Source organism: Pristis pectinata, chromosome 18 (assembly GCF_009764475.1).
Source record: "Pristis pectinata isolate sPriPec2 chromosome 18, sPriPec2.1.pri, whole genome shotgun sequence".
NCBI classification, from domain to species: domain Eukaryota; kingdom Metazoa; phylum Chordata; class Chondrichthyes; order Rhinopristiformes; family Pristidae; genus Pristis; species Pristis pectinata.
In genome coordinates, this window is record NC_067422.1 from 3,667,055 (window position 1) to 3,689,994 (window position 22,940).

General features: G+C 39.9%; 1 protein-coding gene across 1 annotated transcript in view; it reads left to right on the forward strand.

Annotated features, from left to right (window-relative positions):
• LOC127579938 (sodium-coupled monocarboxylate transporter 1-like) overlaps positions 1-22,940 on the forward strand; it is a 47,693-nt gene that overhangs the window by 20,841 nt on the left and 3,912 nt on the right. The window contains exons 9-17 of the mRNA XM_052033008.1: positions 5,261-5,390; positions 7,244-7,332; positions 8,397-8,518; positions 10,921-10,991; positions 11,115-11,201; positions 15,007-15,212; positions 17,023-17,126; positions 18,596-18,696; positions 21,117-21,185. Coding sequence (XP_051888968.1) covers positions 5,261-5,390; positions 7,244-7,332; positions 8,397-8,518; positions 10,921-10,991; positions 11,115-11,201; positions 15,007-15,212; positions 17,023-17,126; positions 18,596-18,696; positions 21,117-21,185 — 979 coding nt within the window. The remainder of the gene's footprint in view (positions 1-5,260; positions 5,391-7,243; positions 7,333-8,396; positions 8,519-10,920; positions 10,992-11,114; positions 11,202-15,006; positions 15,213-17,022; positions 17,127-18,595; positions 18,697-21,116; positions 21,186-22,940) is intronic.

Below are 22,940 nucleotides of genomic sequence, written 5' to 3' on the forward strand. Positions count from 1 at the left end.
ATAATGCATGTAAAATCTCACCATGGAGATTTATGAATTTAAATTTAATAGAAGAAGGGCAACTAAATAAATCTGGAATTAAAAGCTAGCATTACTCATGTTGACCATGAAACTATCATATTTTAGCAAAACAACATATTAAAACTAGCCTTTTCTGCCTTTCGTCAACTGATTTAGTCTCACTGTATCAGAGATATACCCTTTGTTCTACAGATCAAAAGTCTTCAGGTCATTCATTCACTCTGATTGACTTCAACTTACTGAAAGTGCCAGTAAGGTGAAAGTACAGAGGACTGGGGCTGACTGGGTTACTCCACAAAAAGCAAAATGGACTTAATGGGCCACATTACCTCCTTCTGTGCCAATATGATGTTATAACTCAAAGACCTCTTACCCTCTTGCTGTTAGATATCTGGAATTAAATCAATAGTTAACTTTAGGCTTCTTAAAACTGGTAACCACCAGAGGATTGTTTGCCTTGTCAGCAATGAGAATAGAATTGCCACTGTTCCCATTGGCGTGTGAGGAAAAGAAAAATAACAGGAAAACTTTTCCAGGTGGCAAGTGATTAGGATCTGGAATGCATTGCTGGGGGTGGTGAGGTAGTGGGAATTGATTCAATCATGGGTTTTAAAGAGAATTGGATGAGAAAGGGGAAAAAATGGAAGGCTTTGGGGAGCGGCCAGGGAAGTGGAGCTAGCTGAACTGCTCTTACATTAGAGCTGGCATGAATTCAGTGATTTTCTGAATTCTTGTACACATCTCTAGTTACTTATGAATTAAGAGTAGGGCCTGAGCCTGCTTCTTCATCTAATGAGATTAGGGTCAGGGCACCAATGCTCAATACAAGAGGGCATGGCTTTAAAGTAATGGGTGGGAAGTTCAAGGGAGATATCAGAGGAAGGTTTTTTACCCAGAGAGTGGTTGGGGCGTGGAATGCGCTGCCTGGGGCGGTGGTGGAGGCAGGTATATTGGTCAAATTCAAGAGATTGTTAGATAAGCATATGGAGGAATTTCAAATAGTGGGATATATGGGAGGAAGGGGTTAGTCTTAGGCATGGTTTAGAGGTCAGCACAACATTGTGGGCCGAAGGTCTGTACTGTTCTATGGTCCTATGGCTGAACTGTAATGTTGCCCCCATTGATCTTTCATCCTCTTGCTTATGAAGTCTAATTATCTCTGCCTTAGAAATATTCAAAGACTCTGTTTCCATTGCCCTTTCAGGAGGAGAGTTCCAAAGACTTTGAACCCTTTGAGAGGAAAACGTTTCATCTCAGCTCTGTCTTAAATGGGCGACCCCTTATTTTTAAACAGCGACCCCTATTTCTAGATTCTCCTGCAAGAGAAAATATCTTCTCTACATCTACCCTGGCAGTACCCTTCAGAATGTTATGGGTTTCAGTCAATTCCTGGCTCAATCTTCTAAATCCCAGAGGATGCAAGCCTAGCCTGACCAATTTTCCTCATAAGATGATCTGGTCATTCCAGATATTACTCTAGTCAGCCTTCTGTGAACTTATGTAAATTGGGAGACCAATACTCTACACAGGTGTAGTATAATCAGTGCCCTATATAACTGAAGCATAAATTCCCTACTATATTCCCCTCACAATAATATTCTGTTAGTTTTTTGGTATTGGTATTGGTATTGGTTTATTATTGTCACTTGTACCAAGGTACAGTGAAAAACTTGTCTTACAAACCGATCTTACAGGTCAATTCATTACACAGTGCAGTTACTTCAAGTTAGTACAGAGTGCATTGATGTAGTACAGGTAAAAACAATAACAGTACAGAGTAAAGTGTCACAGCTACAGAGAAAGTGCAGTGCAATAAGGTGCAAGGTCACAACAAGGTAGATCGTGAGGTCATGAGGTCATAGGTCATAGTCCATCTCATTGTATAAGGGAACTGTTCAATAGTCTTATCACCGTGGGGTAGAAGCTGTCCTTAAGTCTGGTGGTACGTGCCCTCAGGCACCTGTATCTTCTACCTGATGAAAGAGTAGAGAAGAGAGAATGTCCTGGGTGGGTGGGGTCTTTGATTATGCTGGCTGCTTCACCAAGACGAGAGGTAAAGACAGAGTCCAAGGAGGGGAGACTGGTGTCCGTGATGCGCTGGGCTGTGTCCACAACTCTCTGCAGCTTCTTGCGGTCTTGGGCAGAGCAGTTGCTGTACCAAGCCGTGATACATCCTGATAGGATGCTTTCTATGGTGCATCGGTAAAAGTTGGTGAGAGTCAAAGGGGACAAACCAAATTTCTTTAGCCTCCTGAGGAAGTAGAGGTGCTGGTGAGCTTTCTTGGCCATGGCATCCATGTGGTTTGTCCAGGACAGGTTGTTGGTGATGTTCACTCCCAGGAACTTGAAGCTGTCAACTCTCTCGACCTCAGCACCATTGATGTAGACAGGTGTATGTACACCGCCTCCTTTCCTGAAGTCAATGACCAGCTCTTTTGTTTTGTTGACATTGAGGGAAAGGTTGTTGTCATGACACCATTCCACTAAGCTCTCTATCTCCTTCCTGTATTCCGACTCATCGCTGTTTGAGATACGGCCTACAACGGTGGTATCATCTGAAAACTTGTAGATAGAGTTAGAGCAGAATCCGGCCACACAGTCATGAGTGTATAGGGAGTAGAGTAGAGGGCTGAGGACGCAGCCTTGAGGTGCACCAGTGTTGAGAATAATCGTGCCGGAGGAATTGCTGCCTATCCTCACTGATTGCGGTCTGTTTGTTAGAAAGTCAAGGATCCAGTTACAGAGGGAGGTGTTGAGTCCTAGGTCTTGGAGTTTGGTGACGCTTGCTTGGTATTATTGTATTGAAGGCAGAGCTGTAGTCAATAAACAATAGTCTAACGTAAGTGTCCTTACTGTCCAGATGCTCCAGAGCTGAGTGAAGGGCCAGGGAGATGGCATCTGCTGTAGACCTGTTTCGGCGATAGGCGAATTGCAATGGGTCCAGGTTGTCTGATAGGCTGGAGTTGATGCGTGCCATGACCAACCTCTCAAAGCACTTCATGATGGTGGATGTCAGAGCCACTGGTTGGTAGTCATTGAGGCATGTTACCTTGCTTTTCTTTGGTACCGGGATGATAGTGGTCTTCTTAAAACAGGAGGGAACCTGAGATTGAAGCAGGGAGAGGTTGAATATGTCCGCAAATACTTCTGCCAGCTGATCAGCACAGGATCTGAGCACGCGGCCCGGGACACCATCTGGGCTAGGTGCTTTCCTCGTGTTCACTCTTCGGAAGACTGATCTTACGTCCTCCACTGTGATCACAGGTTCAGCTGCGCTGGTGGCTGTCAGAGTGGATGGTGACAATCCACTTCCTTTTTGTTCAAAACGTGCATAGAATGCATTAAGTTCATCAGGAAGGGATGCGCTGTTGTTAGCTATGCAGCCTGACTTCGTCTTGTAGCCTGTTATGGCATGTAAGCCCTGCCATAACTGGCGGCTGGTCAGGGACTCTATTTTGAGTTGGTATTGCCTCTTGGCATCCCTTATAGCTTTACGAAGGTCATACCTCGCTTTCTTGTACAGATCAGGATTACCAGATTTGTGTGCAGCGGTCCTCTCCTTCAATAGGGAGTGGATCTCCCAGTTCAGCCATGGCTTCCTGTTTGCAAATGATGCACTTGGACATGCAGGTCTCTATGCAACACCGAGTTCTGTAATTTCTCACCATGTACAAAATATGTTTCCTTTATACATTTACATTTTCCCACGTTGAGGCCGCAGCACCAATTTCTGTGGCACACCATGTGTTGCATCTTGTGACCCAGAAAAGCCCTCTTCATGCCTACTCTGTTTCCTGTTCACCAGTCAATCTCCTTTCCATGTCAACGTGTTACCTTCTACATTGTGAGTTCTTCTTTTCAGTAATAACCTTTGATAGGATACATAATCAAATGCCTTCTGGAAATCTTAAGAGTAATGCATCCAATTGTGCCCCTTTATCCACAGCACATGTTACTTCTTCGAAGAACTCCAAAAATTGGTCAACTGTGATTTCCCTTTCACAAAATTATGTTTACTTTGACTAATTATCTTGAAATTTTTTCTGTCCTGCTATAACATCTTTAATAATGGTTCTTAACATTCTCCCAAGATGAATACAAAGCTTAATAGATCTGTGGTTTTCTACTTTCTGTCTTCCTTTTTGAATGAAAGCATCACTTTTGCTATTTTCCAATCAAATGGAACCTCACCTGAATCGAGGGAATTTTCAGAAATTAAAACCAACCTATCTATTGTCTCACTAGTCACTTTTAGAACCCAAAGCTGAAGTTCCTCAGAACCTGGAAATTTGTCAGACCACAGCTCCAGCAGTTTGCTTGGTACCACTTTGATGTTTTTCATAAGTTTTCTGGGTCCCTCCCCCCTGCTTCCAGTTTCCAATTTACATAGATCTCTCTCCAGACTAACTTTCTATTCTCTCATGTTTTGTTTTTTCTAAAACATATCTATAGGAACTACTGGGTTTAATATTTCTGGCTAATTTTTGTCTTGTTCTCTAATTTTTTTCTTCCATTTAAATCTTTTAATCATTCTTTGCTTTTTTTTATATATTTTGTTCATTCTGATCCTGATCTTCTCCTTGCCATTGCACAATTATTTGCTTTTTCAAGTTTGGTACTATCTTTAACTTGTTTAGTTAATCACAGACCGTGAGTCTTCCCCATGGATTTCTTCTGTCATATTAGAACATCTGTTCTGAAAAATCTCCTTAAGTTTCTGGCATTGCACCCTAATTGACTGATCCTTTGACCTAACTGACAGTTCACTTCAGCTAGCTCTTCATTCGTGCCTTCACAATTGCCTTTATTTAGGTTTGTTTGATTGGGTTACTTCACACTAAACATGCCCACTCTGGATGTGGAATCAATAATCTACCCTGATAATTACATTTTCACTTCCTGGGTGGTAATCCCATTCATAAATTAATAATGTTCAAGTGTAATGAAGTTCTTTCTTCAAATATATTTACATCTGTAATGTTATCTTAAAATCACACCCTGGAGATCCATCTGAAGAACCTCATTGCATGTGCATTGGATTGAATCCTGACTCATACCAAACCTTTCAAAATATCTAAGGTCTAACGTGAATGCCCTCATTGGAAGCAGGTATTTTATTCACAATTTGTTCCATGTTCACTCTACTGAAATACATGAAAATGATAATGAAAGTCAACCACTTCCATTCTTAATGTACTTTGCAACTTTCTGTTGACCACTGTTTCTTCTTATTTTACAGGGCTATATTCTGGAACTGGGTTGGAATGCTTATAGTGACAACTGTGGCCTATCTGTGTGGTTTGGTTATGTATGCTGTTTATGAAAACTGTGATCCAATGGAGGCAAACAGAATCACCAATACTAATCAGGCAAGTAAATACATATTTTAAAAATCACAGCTCCAAAAAGTCTTTGAGAATTTGGACAGCCTTGCAGCTTAGTGCACTCCCCTTTCACTCTAGCTTCTAGACTTGAGACTAGATTAGTGCAATTGGATGAAAAGTATTACCGCTTATGGTTCTCAATGTCTTACATGAAGTGAGTTTGAACAGTCTCAATCCAGTTCCTCATGTGCATGGCCCACAGGTCACAATTGTCTTAATTTAGTATAACACAAAAAGCAATGGAATGGCTGGCATAGAAAATGTAAAATGTCACACAAGTGCTCTGAAGAATGATGCTCTGACAGTGGGATTAAGGTCCTCGGCACGTAATGCCCTTTCTCTGCAGCTGGCAGTGCTTCATCTTTACTCCAAGAATGCCAGATGATCATACTATGTTCTCTAACTTAAATTTCCTTATTTCCAGGAACAAATACTGTAGATTCGCAGGGAAAAAGAGGATTTTTTTTTAAAAAGCAAAAGATAGAGACTATTAGTTGTAAAGTGAACTCAAGTCCATTTCTAAAATAGATACTGATTTTCATTTGTGCACTAACGCACAAGATAATTTTTCATGAAGTGCTCAAGTACTAAACTCCTGAATATTTTTATTTACTATAGTTTTAGGCAAAGGATTATAATATACTATTGACTTCTGTACCTTCATAGATAAATAGATAATATATATTAGGATTTGTAGGTTATTCCTGATTACATGGTGAAGTAAAAAAATTGTTCTGGAGACCCAGTTGCATCTCAGATTCAATTCAATGGCTCAACTGTTTGATTCAGTACTTAGGTAAACCATGCAAATTAGAATTGCATGTGGTTCCATCCTCAAACTGCTTGAGCTATCTGATCTGAATCAATGCATTTCAATTGACAGTAAACCTGGGTAATGAAGATGAAAATCAATTGGGGATTCTCAGCTCTAATCATATTCAAGCAATCCTGATAAAAGTAGAAATGTGTTGAGAAGAAGTGAAGATGTTTTATAAGAATAATCCTATTCAATATTGAGGCTTACATTTGAATAATCACTAAGAAAGAATGATTAAAGGTTGACACACCTGAAGAAGACAGATACCCAGGACTCCCTGGCGGTGGCTCAGATAATGTTAAATCCCTTCAAATAATGCAAAACAGACCTCAACAATCAGTTAATGCCTGCTTCAGTGTGTAAAGCACAGACCTTGACTGTGGAGTGATATTAAAACAAGTGTTTTTTTAAAAGTTTTGAGAGCATACTTGTTAAAGAAAGTGAGATAGAATTTCCAGACCATTGCCTACATGAACGAATTGAAAGATATTTTTGCAAATCAGATTACACCCTTTTTTTAAACCAGTCCTCTGCACCTTACTGTCTGATTTCCAATCCTTTGTAACAGCAAAACCATCATCAAATCTTTTCCTTTGCTCCTACATGCCCTCCTAAGCAGCCTTGTTTCATCCTCAATGTAAATTCTTTAAGTAATCTTCCTACATGTAGGGAGCACTGAAAAATATAAGACTTGTTCCATCACATTGACTGATGTGTTGGAAAACATGAGAGAATTTTACTTGGATCCTCAAACTATTACTTTTAGATCAAAAGCTATGTTGTCACGTGTGTAATTCCCTTATCTCTTAGTGCCGGTGAAACCATTGCTCGAGTTCATGACAAGTTGTCAAACCTTAGATTTTTTCTGTTTCTGAGATACTTTCACCTCTGAGATAGGAGGGCAGAGATTTGAGTCTACTCCATCACTGATCTGCATGACTAGGAAATATTCAACTTGTTAGAGCAGATATCACAAATTGTTTCCTAATGACTTGTTCTTTATTTTAAAATCATTCCAAAGATGGCACCGTTACTGGCCTTGGATATCTTATCTCATATGCCTGGAGTTCCGGGGCTTTTTATTTCTAGTGCATTTAGTGGCACTCTGAGGTATGTAATGTTATATTAAAGGTTAGAATCCAGATTATAATAGAATAATAATTTGTATAAATTTATTCTTATAAAAAGTGCTTCTATGATTTTGAATTTATGGAAACTATGCATGGAGGTGGAGAATAAAACGTAGCAGGCTATTTTTGTGTCATTTAAGTGGTTAGTTGCAAAGTTGCATGACTTTTTCCTTGTCTTAGGAAGAAAAATCAGTGAGCCAATCCAAATGACTAGAAATTATCATAATGAAGCCATAAATGCAATACATCCATGAGCTGCAGAGAATGGTGTGGGAATCAAAACTCTTATAGGAAACTGAGGAAAATATATATAAGTCCAGTAACTTCATGTGTGATGCTCAGTGGTGCCACAGTTAGTGCCACTAACTCACAACTCCAGGGACCCAAATTTGATCCTGACATTGGGTGCTGTCTGTGGAGATTGCATGTTCTCCCCATGACCAAAGATGTGCTGGAAGGCTATTTGGCTGCTGTAAAATACCCCTTCGTGTAAGTAAATGGCAAAAAAAATCAATGGGGAATTGCATAAGTAAGTAGAAATTATTACAGATTTTGAAGTGTTAGCTGTATGGTATCATTATGCGTGAAATTAAGAAGTAAACAGCATTCAGTTTTTCTTTCTTTCCTAACTTTCTGCAATCTAGTATAAGGGTCTCTGAGAATTGTCATTGGGTCTATCATGCCTATGTACTCCATGAGAATCAGACAGTCCATCCACTTAATTCCCTGAAGAGCTGAGGCAAATCTAAGTTGAATTTAAGTTATTCTTGAATGCATGCACTAACAGTGTGAAAAGAGCACAGGTAAAATCCAGCTGTTGATATTCAGCTTCATTTAATGTGTTAGACCTTCCCAAAGCATATTGACAATGTGGAGAGGCCAAAACATTATATTTATATATATATATATATTAGATGAAAGGTGATTGAAGATATAAAAATCTGACCAGAAGTAGTATTCACTGTAACCAGTATTGACGAGGATATCTACATTGTGTTCATACTGTATATTATTGAAACATTGCTTCATTTTTCTTGTCCACAGCACGATCTCTTCAGGCATCAATGCCATCGCTGCAGTCTTTGTGGAAGATATTATAAAACCAAACAGCAAAACTTGGCAACATCTTTCTGAATACAAGAGAACACTGATTTCAAAGTTTCTAGGTTACCTTTCAGCTTCTGAACCTCCTACAGGACAGAGTTTAAAATACAGGAAGAGTGATGATATTATTTGTCATGATATATGTAAATGCACGGTACCTTGGTTTGATGATACTGAGGTTAACTAAACTGGATGGTTTATAAAAGAAGCATTGGCAGAACTGCTGCAAGCAGTCGTGTGACTCAGCCTACAGATATCACTGCAGATGTCAATCTTTTTAGACAAGGTTGAACATTGATGGTGCTGGATCCTAATGGTCACTAATGTTTTTCTTAATGATCAGCAAACCTAGCTTTTAGATAAAAATAGATAAATGTGATCTATGCAAAGGAGGAATTAATTTGGAGGAAGTTGTTGCACTCTTTCTACAATCATTCTTTGGTTTCTGTCCAAAGTTTGCTTTTCTCCAGTGCTCTCAGGAGTTGGCTGGTTGCAACCCCTTTCAAATGTGGGTTGTTGGACAGTGTGATCCCCTGTCATCCGATATGAAACAGGCCTGATGCATGATGACACAAGGGACTTAACTTTCCTTCTTTTACCCAGTATCTACCTCAGGCTTCAGGTGGGTCAGGATGAGAACAGTGTAGCATGAGACAGACTACAGTGTAGCATGGCTGTTAGCAACCTCAATGTGTAGTCTAAAGGATTTTTTCGGTTATTTTTAAAAGATGCCTAATGCATCTTGTCCAATGGAGTCCGGTGCTCTCACTCATTGGTTCAGCTTGGTTGCCCTTTGATTGTTAAATCTCCTGTCCCAGTGCTTGGGCCTTATTGCATCAATTAATGAGGATGTTACTGGGATTGGAGGGTTTGAGTTGTAAGGAGAGACTGGATAAGGTTGGCGCTTTTTTTCCCTGGAGCGTAGGAGGCTGAGGTGTATACCTTACAGATGTACATAAAATCATGAGGGACTTAAATAAGGTGAATATTCACCATCTTTTTCCCAAGGGAGGGGAGTCTAAAACTATATATTTAAGGGCAGAAGGGAAAGGTTTACAGAGGATCTCAGGGGCAACTTTTTCACAGAGGGTGGTGGGTATATCGAATGAGCTGTCAGAGGTAGCAGTAGAGGTAGGTACAACTACAGCATTTAAAAGTCATTTAGACAGGTACATGGATTGGAAAGATTTAGAGGGATATGAGTCAAATGCAGGTAAATGGGACTAGCTGAGGCAGGCAACTTGGTTGGCATGGAAGAGTTGGGCCTGTTTCCATGCTGTGTAGTTCTATGACTCTACAAATAAAGATTTAAGTAAAAGACTGCAGCTGTTGAACAGCTGAAATAAAATCAAGGATGTTGCAAATACCCAGCAGGTCAGTCAGCAAGGTGTAGAGAGAGAGGAAATGGTACATGAGGAATATGGAGAGGATGATTCATCTTGTGGGAAAATCTAGAACCAGGTGTCACTTTTTTAAAAATAAGGGGTCACCGAGTTAAGATAGGGATGAGGTGGGTTTTTCCCTCTCTGTGTCATGACTCATCGGAAATGTCCTCTTCAGGGATTGGTGGATATTCTTAAGACAGAGGTAGATAGATGTTTGATAAGCAAGGGGCTAAAAGGTTACCAGGGGTAGATAGGAGTGCAGACTTGAGGTTATGGCTATGACCTTATTAAATGGCAGAGCATGAGGTACTGAGCATCCTATCTCTGCTTCTAATTTGTTATGTATAACATTGACCTTTCACTACCACTAAGAAGCAACCAGCGGAACCCTGCTTTCTGGGAGCCCAGTGGAACTAAGTACGCAGTGGGTTTGCGCCCTGCTTGATTTTGAAGTACATTTAACCGAAGGGGTTATATTCCTGGCTTGATCCTGTGCATTTCCTAGCTGCCAAGTTAGGTTAAAATTATCCCCACAGCTCCTGACACATGCTCTTATTGTGTTGGTGGTATGGTGGTGTGTCCCATTCATCACACTATAACTTGACACCTGGATGTGACCATATCCTAGAGGTGGCAGCTAGATGCAAGCAAACTCAGTTTGTTCTGGATAGAAACCCACAGTCCAAGACAGAAATTACACATTTGTAATGTTGATTGTGTAAACCATCACTCAATTTAGAACATTCAAACAATAAATATGTACTGGGAAAAGTCTTAAAAGCAATCATCCCATGCCTTAATAAGCTTATGCAACAACTATGTATTTATATAGCTTTTAGCAAAGCAAAATGTTCCATGGTCTTTCACATAAGTTATCAAATTCATCTACATAGGACCAGCAACCACAAGCTTTGACTAGGAGGAAGGGAAGTGGAGAGGGTTAGGGAGGGAGTTCTAGATGGATGCAAGGAGCAATTGTGGTGAGTGAGAGAAAGCAGCTAGGGGGAAACAAAGAATAAAATGACCTAAATATCTGCAGACAGTACTTCCCTGCTAATTTTATTTTGTGTTTTGTTTAGCTATGATCTTTGGAATTATAACAATTGGACTGGCAGCATTAACATCCCTCTTGGATGAAAATGTAATGGAGGTAAACATAAAATTAGTGTGAAAATAACTGAAAGCAAATTTAATTTAATTTTTAACAGTTATGCTTGGAGTATCATTTTTATCCCTGTTAACATAAGAATGTTTCTTTTATATTTCTACACAGATAGCCCGAAGTGTTGATGGGTTACTTCTTGGACCCATACTGGGTGTATTTACTTTAGCAGCATTGTTTCCAAAATGTAATGCCAAGGTAAGACCTTAAATAGATATAAAAACTACGTCAGGGACTAGTTTTACACGCCTAACATTTCAACATCTTAAATTTATGTTTCAAAGAAAAACTATTGGTGCAGTGTTAAGTTAATAGTCACACAAAACCAGCTTAAAGTGAAAAGGCAGATTACAAACCTGAGATGTGGTAAACAGTAAGCCAATTCTCAGTGCAATGTGCATGGTTACTGTGTTGGTAAAGGCAAAAATACAGACAAGCTGTACCTTCACTTCAAACTGGCGTCAGACCCTTTACATTTATAAGTAAAGATCTATTGCTGCTTGAGACTCCATATGCAACATTATTATTATGAAGATGTTCAGGTGGTGTGTAGTTGTGTTCCCTATAAAGTTAGGCTAAAATAGACCTAGTTTTCTTTATATACACCTTTTCCCCTCTAGAACTGGTAAAAAACAACTCAAATTTGTGGTTATAGCTGCCAAAGATACTCCTGCGCTCACTTACATATATAAGAAACCCACATTTTTAAAACATCTCAAGACAACCTACAGCCAATGAAGTGGAGTCAGTACTGTAACACGTTAAGTACAGCAGCTAATGTGCAAAAGGGAAGATACCAGAAGTTTGTTATTTTGATTGAGAGATAAATATCGACCAAGATAATGTGGAGAATTCCTCAGCTTCTGATCAACAAAATGCAATTGATCTTTTAGTGTCTAATCCAGCACTTTCTCTGTGCTAGTTTAAATTTTTGTTCTCAAATCTCTAGTGTAGGATCTGAACCCTTGTTGTACTGATTCAGAAACAAAGAATAAAATTTAACTTAAAAATAAACATCCGAAACAAACAATGGGGCCGCCCAGGTGCACTGCTGTATCATCAAAGCTCTAAAAGTCAGCTTGATTGTTATAGGAATTAGTTCTATCAGTGGCCTGCAATTCCAGAAACGTGCTTTATTCCAAACTTTAAAGGTGCTTTTAGAGCACCCAATATTATAATGCATCAGAGATCTCAAGGCAGCAAGCAAGAAATTCACAAACTGAAAAAGGCCAATGAAACTGCTGCTGCTGAGATAGGCTAGCTTTGCCACCCCCCCCCCCCCCCCCACTTAGGTCTATTATAAAACCTAAACTGAGTACAAATTTGGAACATTTCAGTTTTCCACTCTCCGTGTGACCTGCTCTGGAACTGCACTTTCATGCACAAGTGAAAATTTAAGCTCCAAAGTCCTTTCCTTATCTAAAACTAGTGGTGTATTTGCTGCTCCACAGCCTCTTCTCAATAATTATTGTTCCAAATCCCCTTTTCTTTTAAACAAAATATCCGTCTTGAGCAAAACAACAAGCTTCTGGAGGAACTCAGCAGGTCATGCAGGGTCTTGACCTGAAATGTCAGTTATCACTCTGCCTCCACAGATGCTGCCTGACCTGCTGAGTTCTCCAGCAGTTTGTTTTTTGCTCCAGATCCTAGCATCTGCAGTCTCTCGTGTCTCCCATATCCAAAACTCAAGTGATTGTGAGTAGGGAGGAGGATGAAAAGAGGTTTCAAGAGGATATTGACAAGCTGTGAGAGGGCAAGTACATGGCAGATGGAATATAATGTGGAAAAATGTGAAGTTATCTACATTGATGCACAAAATAGAAAAGCAAAGTATTTGTTAAAAGGTGATATATTGAGTATTGTTGATGTTCAAAGCAACTTAGGTGTCCTAAACAAGTCACACTGGGAAAATATGCAGCTACTACTGTCGAGGCAGGCTCCCAGCATAGGTCCATTGTAAAACTTGAACTGAGCAGGAAGCGATTAGGAAGGCAAGTGTTAAACTGGCCTTTATTATGTCAGGATCTGAGTACATGAGTAACAATGGCTGACTGCAATCATATAGGGCTGAGACTGCATCTGGAGCACCGTGTACAGTTATGGTCCTCTTCCCTAAAACAATGATTTTATTTGTCCTTGATGGAGCCCTGCAAAGATTCACTAGACTAATCCCAGGGAAGATGGGTTTGCCATTTGAGAAAAGGTTGAATAGATCAGGACTACATTCTCTATAACTTAGAAGAATGTAAGGGGATCTCATTGAAAGTTACAGAATTCTTACAAGACTGGGTGAAGGGAGGACATTGCCCCTGGCAGAGGAATTTCAAACCTGAAGTCACAAACTGAGATTAATAGTAGGCCATTTAGGACTGAGAAGGTGAGTCTTTGGAATTCTCTACCTCAAATGGGTGTGGAGGCTGAGGTATTCAATATATCCAAGGCAGGGACTGCTAGATTATTAATAATTAAGCAAAGTAAAAGATATGGGGTTGGTACAGAAAGTGGTGCTGAAGTAAAAGATCTTGTTAAATGGCAGAACAGGCATCAGCGGCTGAATGGGTGCTCTTCTATTTCTTATGTACAAGTTTGAGTGTGATGGAATACCCATTACCTGCCTGATTGACTGTGGCTCCAATAACACCAAAATAACTTGATACCATCCAACAAAGCAGTCACACCATTCATCCCTATCTGTTACTTCAAATTGTTATTCCCACAACTTTTCGTGCACATAACTGCAGTGTGTACTTTCCAAAAACAATCAATGCAACAACTTACCAAAGCCTCTTTGACAGCATTTTCCAAGTTTGTGATTTCTACCAGATAGAAAGTTAAGGGCAACAAGCACATGGGAATGCCACCACCACTAAATTCGCCATCACCTTGCACACCATGCTGATTCGGAGTTATATAACCATTCCTCCATTGTTGCTGGTAAAAATCCTGAAACTGCCCACCCAACATTGCTGAGGGAATTTCTTCATCAAATAGGCTCAATAGTTCAAAAAGGTGGCTAACTATCCACTTCTCAAAGACAATTATGATCAGCTGGAGGTGGAACTTCAAACTGGTCAAAAGCTGATCATGTAGTAACTTCCTCTGCTAACTTTCTCTTCTCTCTCACAAACAATTATCCTTGTTTTTTTAGTATGAGTTTGACTTTGCGTGTTGGTCACAGCCTGTAACTTAGCTACTGAGCTCCTGTGCGGATATTGAAGTCATCATCACAGTCTAATTGACTGTGGGCAAAAGGTCACATTACAAGCTTAACACTCGATGTAGCGAGGTCTCATGAAGGTAGAGACATTTTAAGTAAATAGGTGAGAACTTGGCAGATGAAATATATATATATGAAATAAATATACATAAAATATGTGGTCATCCATTTTGATAGAGAAAAAAATACAGAGACAGCATGTTTTGCTTTAAGTGATGAGAGATTGAAAAACTTGGTTACCTATTGTTATTGCTTGAGAACAATTAAACTTTGAAGACAGTTTCTTCCCCTCCCCCACCTACTCCATCTGCCCATCACCCACACACTCCTCCCACAGTTCCCATCTTCCCCACCCCCCCACCTTCCTTATTTGGTTCCACTCTTTGCCTTCCTTTGGACACAACCTGGTCCATCACGGGCACAGCCCTCTCTACCATTGGAAGTATCTACAGGAGGCATTGCCTCAAGAAGGCAGCATCTACTATCATGGATCCCCACCATCCAGGCCATGCCCTCTTCTTGCTGCTTGTGTTTGGCAAGAGGTACAGAAGACTGAATTCCCATACCACCAGGTTCAGGAACAGCTACTTTCCTTCATTTGTCGACTGTCCATTTCCCTCACAGATGCCGCCTGACCCACAGAGTTCCTCCAGCAGTTTGTTTTTTGCAACAATTAAACCATTGTGAAATGAAGCTGAGCACTGCAATCTAAAGAGACAGAATAACTAGTAAATCTGTACTGTAAAACACCTTGAAATAATCTTTTCTTTATTCTGATCCTCCCAGGGAGCATTTGTGGGTATGATTGTTAGTTTTGCCTGTTCATTTTTTCTGGGAATCTGTTCTCAAGTGTATCCACCTGCTGCTAAATACACAAGGAAACTCAAAACATCAACAGCAGGCTGTCATTTATCTAATGCCACCATCTCCAGCCCCGTGAATGGAACATTTTTCATCGCAACCACAGTGATATCTCCTGCATCAGACAAACCGTAAGTTAGTCAACACAGAGTCATTTTGTTCTCCATTTTCTTCAGTGCATATATGAGTGTACAATAAAGTGAAGTACATGTTCTGCAGTTTGTACAGAAAATAAAAAAGCAAAGCCAAAAATGTGAATGTTACATTCCCTAGGAATAGGAGCTCAAAGCCCAACCACATCTTTGTTGTCTTTCCAGGAATTCTGCCAGGGGATGTATGAAATTCTTAAAAGTGCTTGACATGATAGATTCCCAGCAACTCTTACCCCTGTTTAGATTGTTTCAAAGTAGAAGACGTAGTCTCAAAAGGTTGGAATGAGATGATGAGAAAATTTCTTCAATGCAGCTTGTGAACCTTTGGAATTCTCTCCCAGAGTGTTGTGGATTCACAACCATTGAGTACATTCAGAGTTGAGATTGATACGTTTGATACCGAGGGAATCAAAGGACATGGGAATGAGACAAGAAAATGGCACTGACGTAGCTGGTTAAGCTGTGGTCTGTTACTACCTGTATTTCTTCTGTTTTAATACAAACAGAAGAACTGATGAGGAACTGTTAAATATAATATTGTGATGTTGTCCAGTCTGATTCAATCCCCTAAATGAAAGATCCTGATTTCAAGGAGAGAAGGTACGTATGTAATAAGTGTTTGAGCCCAAGGTAGGCAGTACAGCTGAGGAATCTAGCAACATGAAAGTCCTAGAAAATTTTACAGCTAGTGCTCATTACCATAACTTGCATTGGAGACCAACAAAAACCTGGACAGCTGCCCTATATACACATCAGGCAGTAAACTGCTTCCAGGATGAGAGAGGAGCTCCCAGCAGTTAGGATAATTGGGATTGGGAAGGCAGTGGAATGAAGGGTTGGTGGGTAAGTGGTGATGTATAGAATGGGTGGAGTACATGGTCAGGGCTTCTCTGCGAGTTCTGGAGAAGCACCTCTGGCTAGGAAAGATACCTAAAAGGAATTTGAATATTTGTGTGTGTCTCTTTTGGCCAATGCTCCACCTCCAGAGTCATCATTGCTCTCCCATTCAGACATCAGACTGAATTAATAGACCAGCACCCAGTCCCAATCCTTATACATGAGGAGGATACTGCCAGTGTGTGACAGGAGTTGTGCTCCTGTACTCAGAAGAGTAGTTTAACATCAGGACGCAGCAACCTACCTGTGGGATTGGAGGTGGTATTGCCAAGATCACAGAGTAATAAGTCATCAGAAGAAACATGAGACATCACTGGGTGCCCTTATTTAGCATTCAAAACCTCAGTAGAGGATAAGAACAGCAAATTTTAAAAAAGCTGGGAGACTTCTAAACGTCAAATCCGATAATTCGCAAGTTTCTCCCTCCCTCCCTCTTCACAGATCATGGAGGAGTGACATAGACTGCAGTCAGGTATTTTCTTGACAAAGTCTGGAGTCAGCAGCTGGAGATGGCAGGTATCAATTATTGTCGGGAAACAGATTGAGAGAGTGAGGGCTGAGTCAGACAGAGCAGACAGTGGGAGCGAGAGAGCCACATGGTCCTCAGGGATACATGGGAATGATTCTGTATCATCTCTGTCACATCAGTGAAAGTCACCTGATTTGTCATGGTTTGCTTTGAAACTTCTTTCCTGCTTGAGAAATTAAATGTTGCTATATCTATTTGGCAAAACCAATAGGAAGGAGTAAGTGGTTCCTTTCCTTTTAACTGAACCCCTATCCCACCTCCTGAGCTGATTTCTGCTAATCTAAGGGGTATTAAACTCTTGTAATAATAAAATAAATATACATTTTAGAATCTCTTACCATAAATCTTTTAAATCTATTTTAGGGACAGCATAATAGAAAATGTCTGCTCTCTGTCCTATGGATATTACACCCCCCTTGGTTGGTTGATTGTGGTTATAGTTGGTTTGCTGGTTAGTATGGCTACTGGTAAGTAAAATAGAATAATGTCTTAACTTAGAAGATGGAGAGTTAGTCTCGTTAGTTGGCATTGGCCTTGGTCACTGTTTGAATAAGATAAGATACCTTTATTAGTCACGTACATCGAAACACACAGTGAAATGCATCTTTTTGTGTAGAATGTTCTGGGGACAGCCTGCATGTGTCGCCACGCTTCCGGCACCAACATAGTGTGCCCACAACTTCCTAACCCGTACGTCTTCGGAATGTGGGAGGAAACCGGAGCACCCGGAGGAAACCCACGCAGACACAGGGAGAACGTACAAACTCCTTACAGATAGCGGCTAGAGTTGAACCCGGGTTGCTGGCATTGTAATAGCATTACGCTAACCCCTATACTACCGTGCCTGCCCAGCTCCACATTATTCACTCCATTCTTGGATATTGTGTGCGATTTTGGATGTCCCATTACAAGCAAGATATAGAGGGTACAAAAGAGGTTTACCAGGGTGCTGCCTGGATTAGAGGGTATGAGCTATAACTTGGATTGTTTTCTCTGGAGCGTCAGAGGCTACGGGGAGTCCTGATAGAAGTTTGTAAAATTATGAGAGGCTTAGATACAGGAGATGGTCAGAATCTGTTTCCCAGGGTAAAAATGTCAAATTCTAGAGGACATGCATTAAGGTGAGAGGAGAAAGTTTAAAGTAACATGTGCGGTATGTTTTTTTTACACAGAGTGGTGGGTGACTGGAACAGGCTACGAGGGGTAATGGTGGAAGCTGAGTTGATAGTGGCATTTAAGAGGCTTTTAGATAGACACTTGAATATGCGGGGAGTAGAGGGATACCGATCATGTGCAGGCAGAAGAGATTTAGTTTAATTTAGCATCGTGTTCAGCTAAGACATCATGGGCCCAAAGGGCCTGTTTTTGTGCTGCACTGTTCTATGTTCTTCTATCCCATTAACTACTTTTTTACCTGTATACCACATTAGATCATTTTATTAAACAGTTTGCAGTTTTGACAGTTTCTTCTCTAGGAGACTGGAGTAGAGGTATGATGCTATATAGTGAGAGAAGAATCCTATGAAGCTATGCTAAATCAGTTATGTTGCTTAGTTTGACTGAGATAGGGGTGGTACACTGACATTGGTGCCTTACCAGTTAAATATGGATTCATTGTATAATTTAGATCAAAATGTATACTGGCATCTCTTCATTGTGGGAAAATTGTTACATTCACTAAAAAGTGAACAACATGAAGACTTCTGTAAAATTTCCATGCTTTACATTTCTCCCTCCATAATTCAAAAGTGTTAATACTGCTTTTCAAATGTTTAGTTTCCTTTGGTGATTATAACAATTTTGTGCTCAATAAAATCTTATTTTTCACTGGATAAGCAATTTCAAAATAGCATTTGCCCAAAAGTTAGAAACTTTAGTCTTGATGCAGTTAGTTCATTGTGCTCAGTCATAAATAACCCTGTTCTTTCCAACTCAGGGGGTGCCAAGAATTTGGATCAAACCCTCATTGCTCCTATATTTCATACCATTCGCAAGATGATGCTTAAAAAGGAACCAGCTGCACCATTACCTGAGACAGTAAGATAACTATCATTCAATGAAGCTTTAATGGATCATTAGATGTGAATTTAATAGCTTGGCCATTTAACATATTAACATGATTAAATTGTGAAACTTTGTGCCGATTGTAATTAGAAACAGATCCTGACAGATTTTGGTCACCAGCAAGTTTATACTTTCAGGAATCCTCATTCTTAAACCTGTAGCTACCTGAACAGAAAAGAGCAAACCCATTGATATACATTAAGCAAACTGTCCTCATTTTTGTCATGTTCCTAGAACTAATATGGATTTTTTGCAGCTTGAGGTTATGGTCTTGGCTCAGTGGTAGCACTCTTGGCTTTGAGTCACAAGATCCTGGATATAAGTTCAAGTTCAGAAAATTGAACTTGTAATCTATATAATCTCGGGTGATACACAAGATGCCACCATATGGATGAGATGTGTAAATCTAGATTCTGACTTTTCATGTAGATATATAAGGTCCCACAGTTTTGAAAGAAGTAGAGGCATTTTCCCCATTTTCCAAGCCTGTATTTATTCCCCAGCCAATATTACCAAAATATATTGGTACAATATATCACGCAGCACAATGGTTTCAGGCACCCTTCCTGTGTTTCTGGAAATTTGTACTTTACATGAGGGCGCTCCATGCATAGTGACATCTGATGGATGTGTGGTGGGTGTCTCAAGTGGTCTAGTGTTCACACACCATTGCAGGACTAAGCAGAGTCCTGATGCCTACTTTGTTGTTAGATAAAAGGAGCCTTGCCTTAACTGAGTCACGCTGTGGAGTTCAAGGCATCCATTACTTTCCATTAAATCCTCCTTGGGGTTTTTGGGTTTGCTCCCACCTATGGCCCGTCTTATGCTGTTTCCCCTTCCCCACTTCGTTTGATATCCTAGAGATGTTGATCCTCTTTCCACCCAATCCTGATCTGCATGACCAACCCTTATCCTGATTACTCTCTCTAGCCAACCATGACCTCATTGCCTCTCTATCTCTCTCCCTTACTGACTCCAGTCTGAGCCTCAATATACACCTCCATGTTGTCAATCATTGCCCAACTGAAGACTTCCATTAGCTTCACCATGGCTGGAGCTGACAGATGAAAGTTCTGTGTGCATGTGAGGCGTTCAACGCCTGCTTTGTTATGAACAATGCCTTGTGTCTCATGTGCGATAGAATTGTGCCACTGACTCACAATAAGTTGAGAGTTGTTAAGTTCCTTCCAGGTATCCAAATAGAGCATGGGGTAGTGAACTCTCCACGCTCTGGTGCAGCTCAATTGGGCCCCATGCTGTGGTCAAGCCACATTACAAGTGATCGTCAGGGCCAATGATTCTTTCGGACAGAAGCTGCAATCTTAGTTAACGCTGCCTGTCAATAGAGTGCAGTAAGTGGAAATCTATATGGGGGAGTCAGTAAAAAATAAAAACAGAGATTGCTTCGTTTAAATATGGTTCCCAACTTTTTGCATGGTGTATTTGTTTTACTTTGAATGAATAACAAAGGTCATAAGTTGTAACATTTTGATCCAATTTTCAACATCGTGTCAGAAATGCATGCTGTTATTATGTGCACAAAATATGATATGACACCAGCACTGGAGACAGTCACAACAGTAAATTTCAACTTCACAGTCAACTGGAAAAGACATCAATAATTCAAAACATGCAAAAAATGCCTTGTATGCATGATTTACACATAAAAACAGGCACATTTTTTTCTAATCCCATTTCCACACTTCTACAGTTATGATCTACAGATGTTATTATTGTTTTCCCAAACCCATAAGGGAAAAGCAATAGTCCTCCTGAGACACCGCAGTTCGTCCTTCATTTTGAATGCATTGATTATCTCAAAGGATTTATGTTTTTTTAAACTAATTCCTCTCTCCGCCACAATACCATTCTTCTTATCAACAAGCTCCTTATCCAACACCATATCAAATAACTGAACATCCACTCTACTTTCTCTTTCAATTCACTATTAGTTTCCCCAAAGGTCTCACTACGTTTCTCAGCTCCAATGATTTAACTGAATCTTCAATGAATATTGCAGCCTCAACTCATTTTTTTCATCTATCTCTCCTGAAACTAGGAATGTTTAGCTCCTGTTTCTGCTCTAGGCCAAGCTATGTCTCAGTTAGTTCAATTACACTGTAATTTATTCCTTTAGTTCTTCAGTTTCATTTGGAATACTTTGTGCAGTTCTCTACCTGCAGTTGAAACTTGTCTTTGCAAACTCATTCTTTATCTCCTGTTTTTTTCTTTATTTTCCTATTTTTATCTCCAACTATGTGTAACTTCTAAACATTAGTTATTCAGCCTTCCAAACTTCCTTCCATAATTCTTCATTGTTCTGAATCCCAGATCAAGATTATTGAACAGATGAAAGTAAGGTCAAGTACACTCATTGCGTTCTTTTTTCACAGGCCGTAGAACTGTTAGAAACCACTCCTGAAAAAAATTCCAGTACTGCTCACCATTCTTCCAGTTCACAGGTAAAGTAACATAACTTTTTGTTCTATACACAGATAGCTTTAACTCTGTTTAAACAGTGATCAGAGAATAAATTGTTGCGTCATTATATTCTGTGAGTGCTTAAATTCGATTTACTTGTACCTTCAGGCATTGAGGAATCCTGGTCCATCCCCTTCTAATAAAAATGTTGCATCTATGAACCTGAATAATTTTTCAGTATCAGGATTATTTGCATTTTTAAGATTTCCTGGTGATTGTGCAGGGGCTCCCCCGGCAGGTCTGTAGTTTGGATGCAGCAAATCTTAGATGTCTGCTACCATAGCATGACCAGCAAAAAAAGAGACATTCAAAATGCCCTTATTAAAAAGCACCAAAGAAAATTGATCACAGGGGCATTCTAGTCTTTTCATTGTTCCTTTCCTGTCTAGGGCTGGACCCTTGAAACACATAGATTGCTGCAATAAATATGGTCATGGATTATTAGTACACTGCAGAATGTAGAGTTCAGTTCAGCTTTGACCACCAGCATGCAATCAGTAAAACGTCAAAGCCGTGGTATTGAGACTATGATGAAGGGAATCCAAATTGTTCTTATTTAATTTATTGACTTCGATAACTCAAAAACAGGCCGAAGAAATGAACCCTAATTCTGCATTAATTGAATTCAGTCCATCCCAATGTCAGATCATTTATTACTCGTGATTAATTGATAGAAATATATGAAAATGAAGATCAAATTCTCTAGGCAAATCCCCAGAGGTGAAAAATGAAGCAGAAGTGATTGTTACTGCATTTCACCTAGTTAAAAAAACATGTATTTCAGTTACCTCATGGTGAAAAAAAACTGTTATGTTATTGAAATTCTAGGCATTTATGTCTATGAGTGAAACCTAAGCTCACTCTTACTAACCACTTCGTTTTTCCTGCCCTTCCCACTGTGACTGGCCTAGCATTAACCTATTATCTTCCAGTGAGGTTTAATGCATGCCTGAGGAATACCATCACATCTTTCTACTGGGCACTTTGCATCCCATTGGCTTGATCACTGATTTTAATAACTTCAGACTTTACCAATTGCTCCCATTTTCTGTCTGATGGTTTGTGCTGGTATTGTGGATTTCTGTGGAAATGGGGAAGTTGTAGATTGGTGCCAGGTTTGGGGACTCCCATCTTGTCATTGGAACATTGAGCTGGTGGGCTGGTTTTGCAGCTTTGATGCCAAGTTTCTTTTACTTCCCTACAGATTCCTGTGTTATTGGGGGCTGCTTCACTTCATCAGTTTTTAATGCTTAACATTTGTTGTCTTTAGCTTTTTCACAGGTTCTCATTATTAAGTCTTGACTTCTCTGAATTTAGCCCCTTTATAATCACAGTGTTCTGTTCAACATATTCTGAACCCCAAGCTAGCATTTTATAGGTCATTCTACAATCCTTTACTGAGTCTGTGATTGTGCATATGTTCCCTCCACTTTATCTTGTTCCTTTTTAAATGTTCATTTGTAAAATCATTTACTTCTAGATAAGGTTTTATCCTGATCTGTTAAATGACTCAAGAAATTCTGCAGATGCTGGAATCTGGAGCAATACACAAAAAGTGCTGGAGGAACTCAGCAGGTCAGGCAGCATCCAGGGAGGGAGATGAACAGTCGATGTTTCAGGCCGAGAGCAGTTAACTGACAGCAGTCTTTAACATGCTGAGTTTACATCAATTCCTGTTTTTCTTCCATTTCTTTATCCTGCCCTTTGAGTCCTGCAGTTTATGTGCATCCTCACAT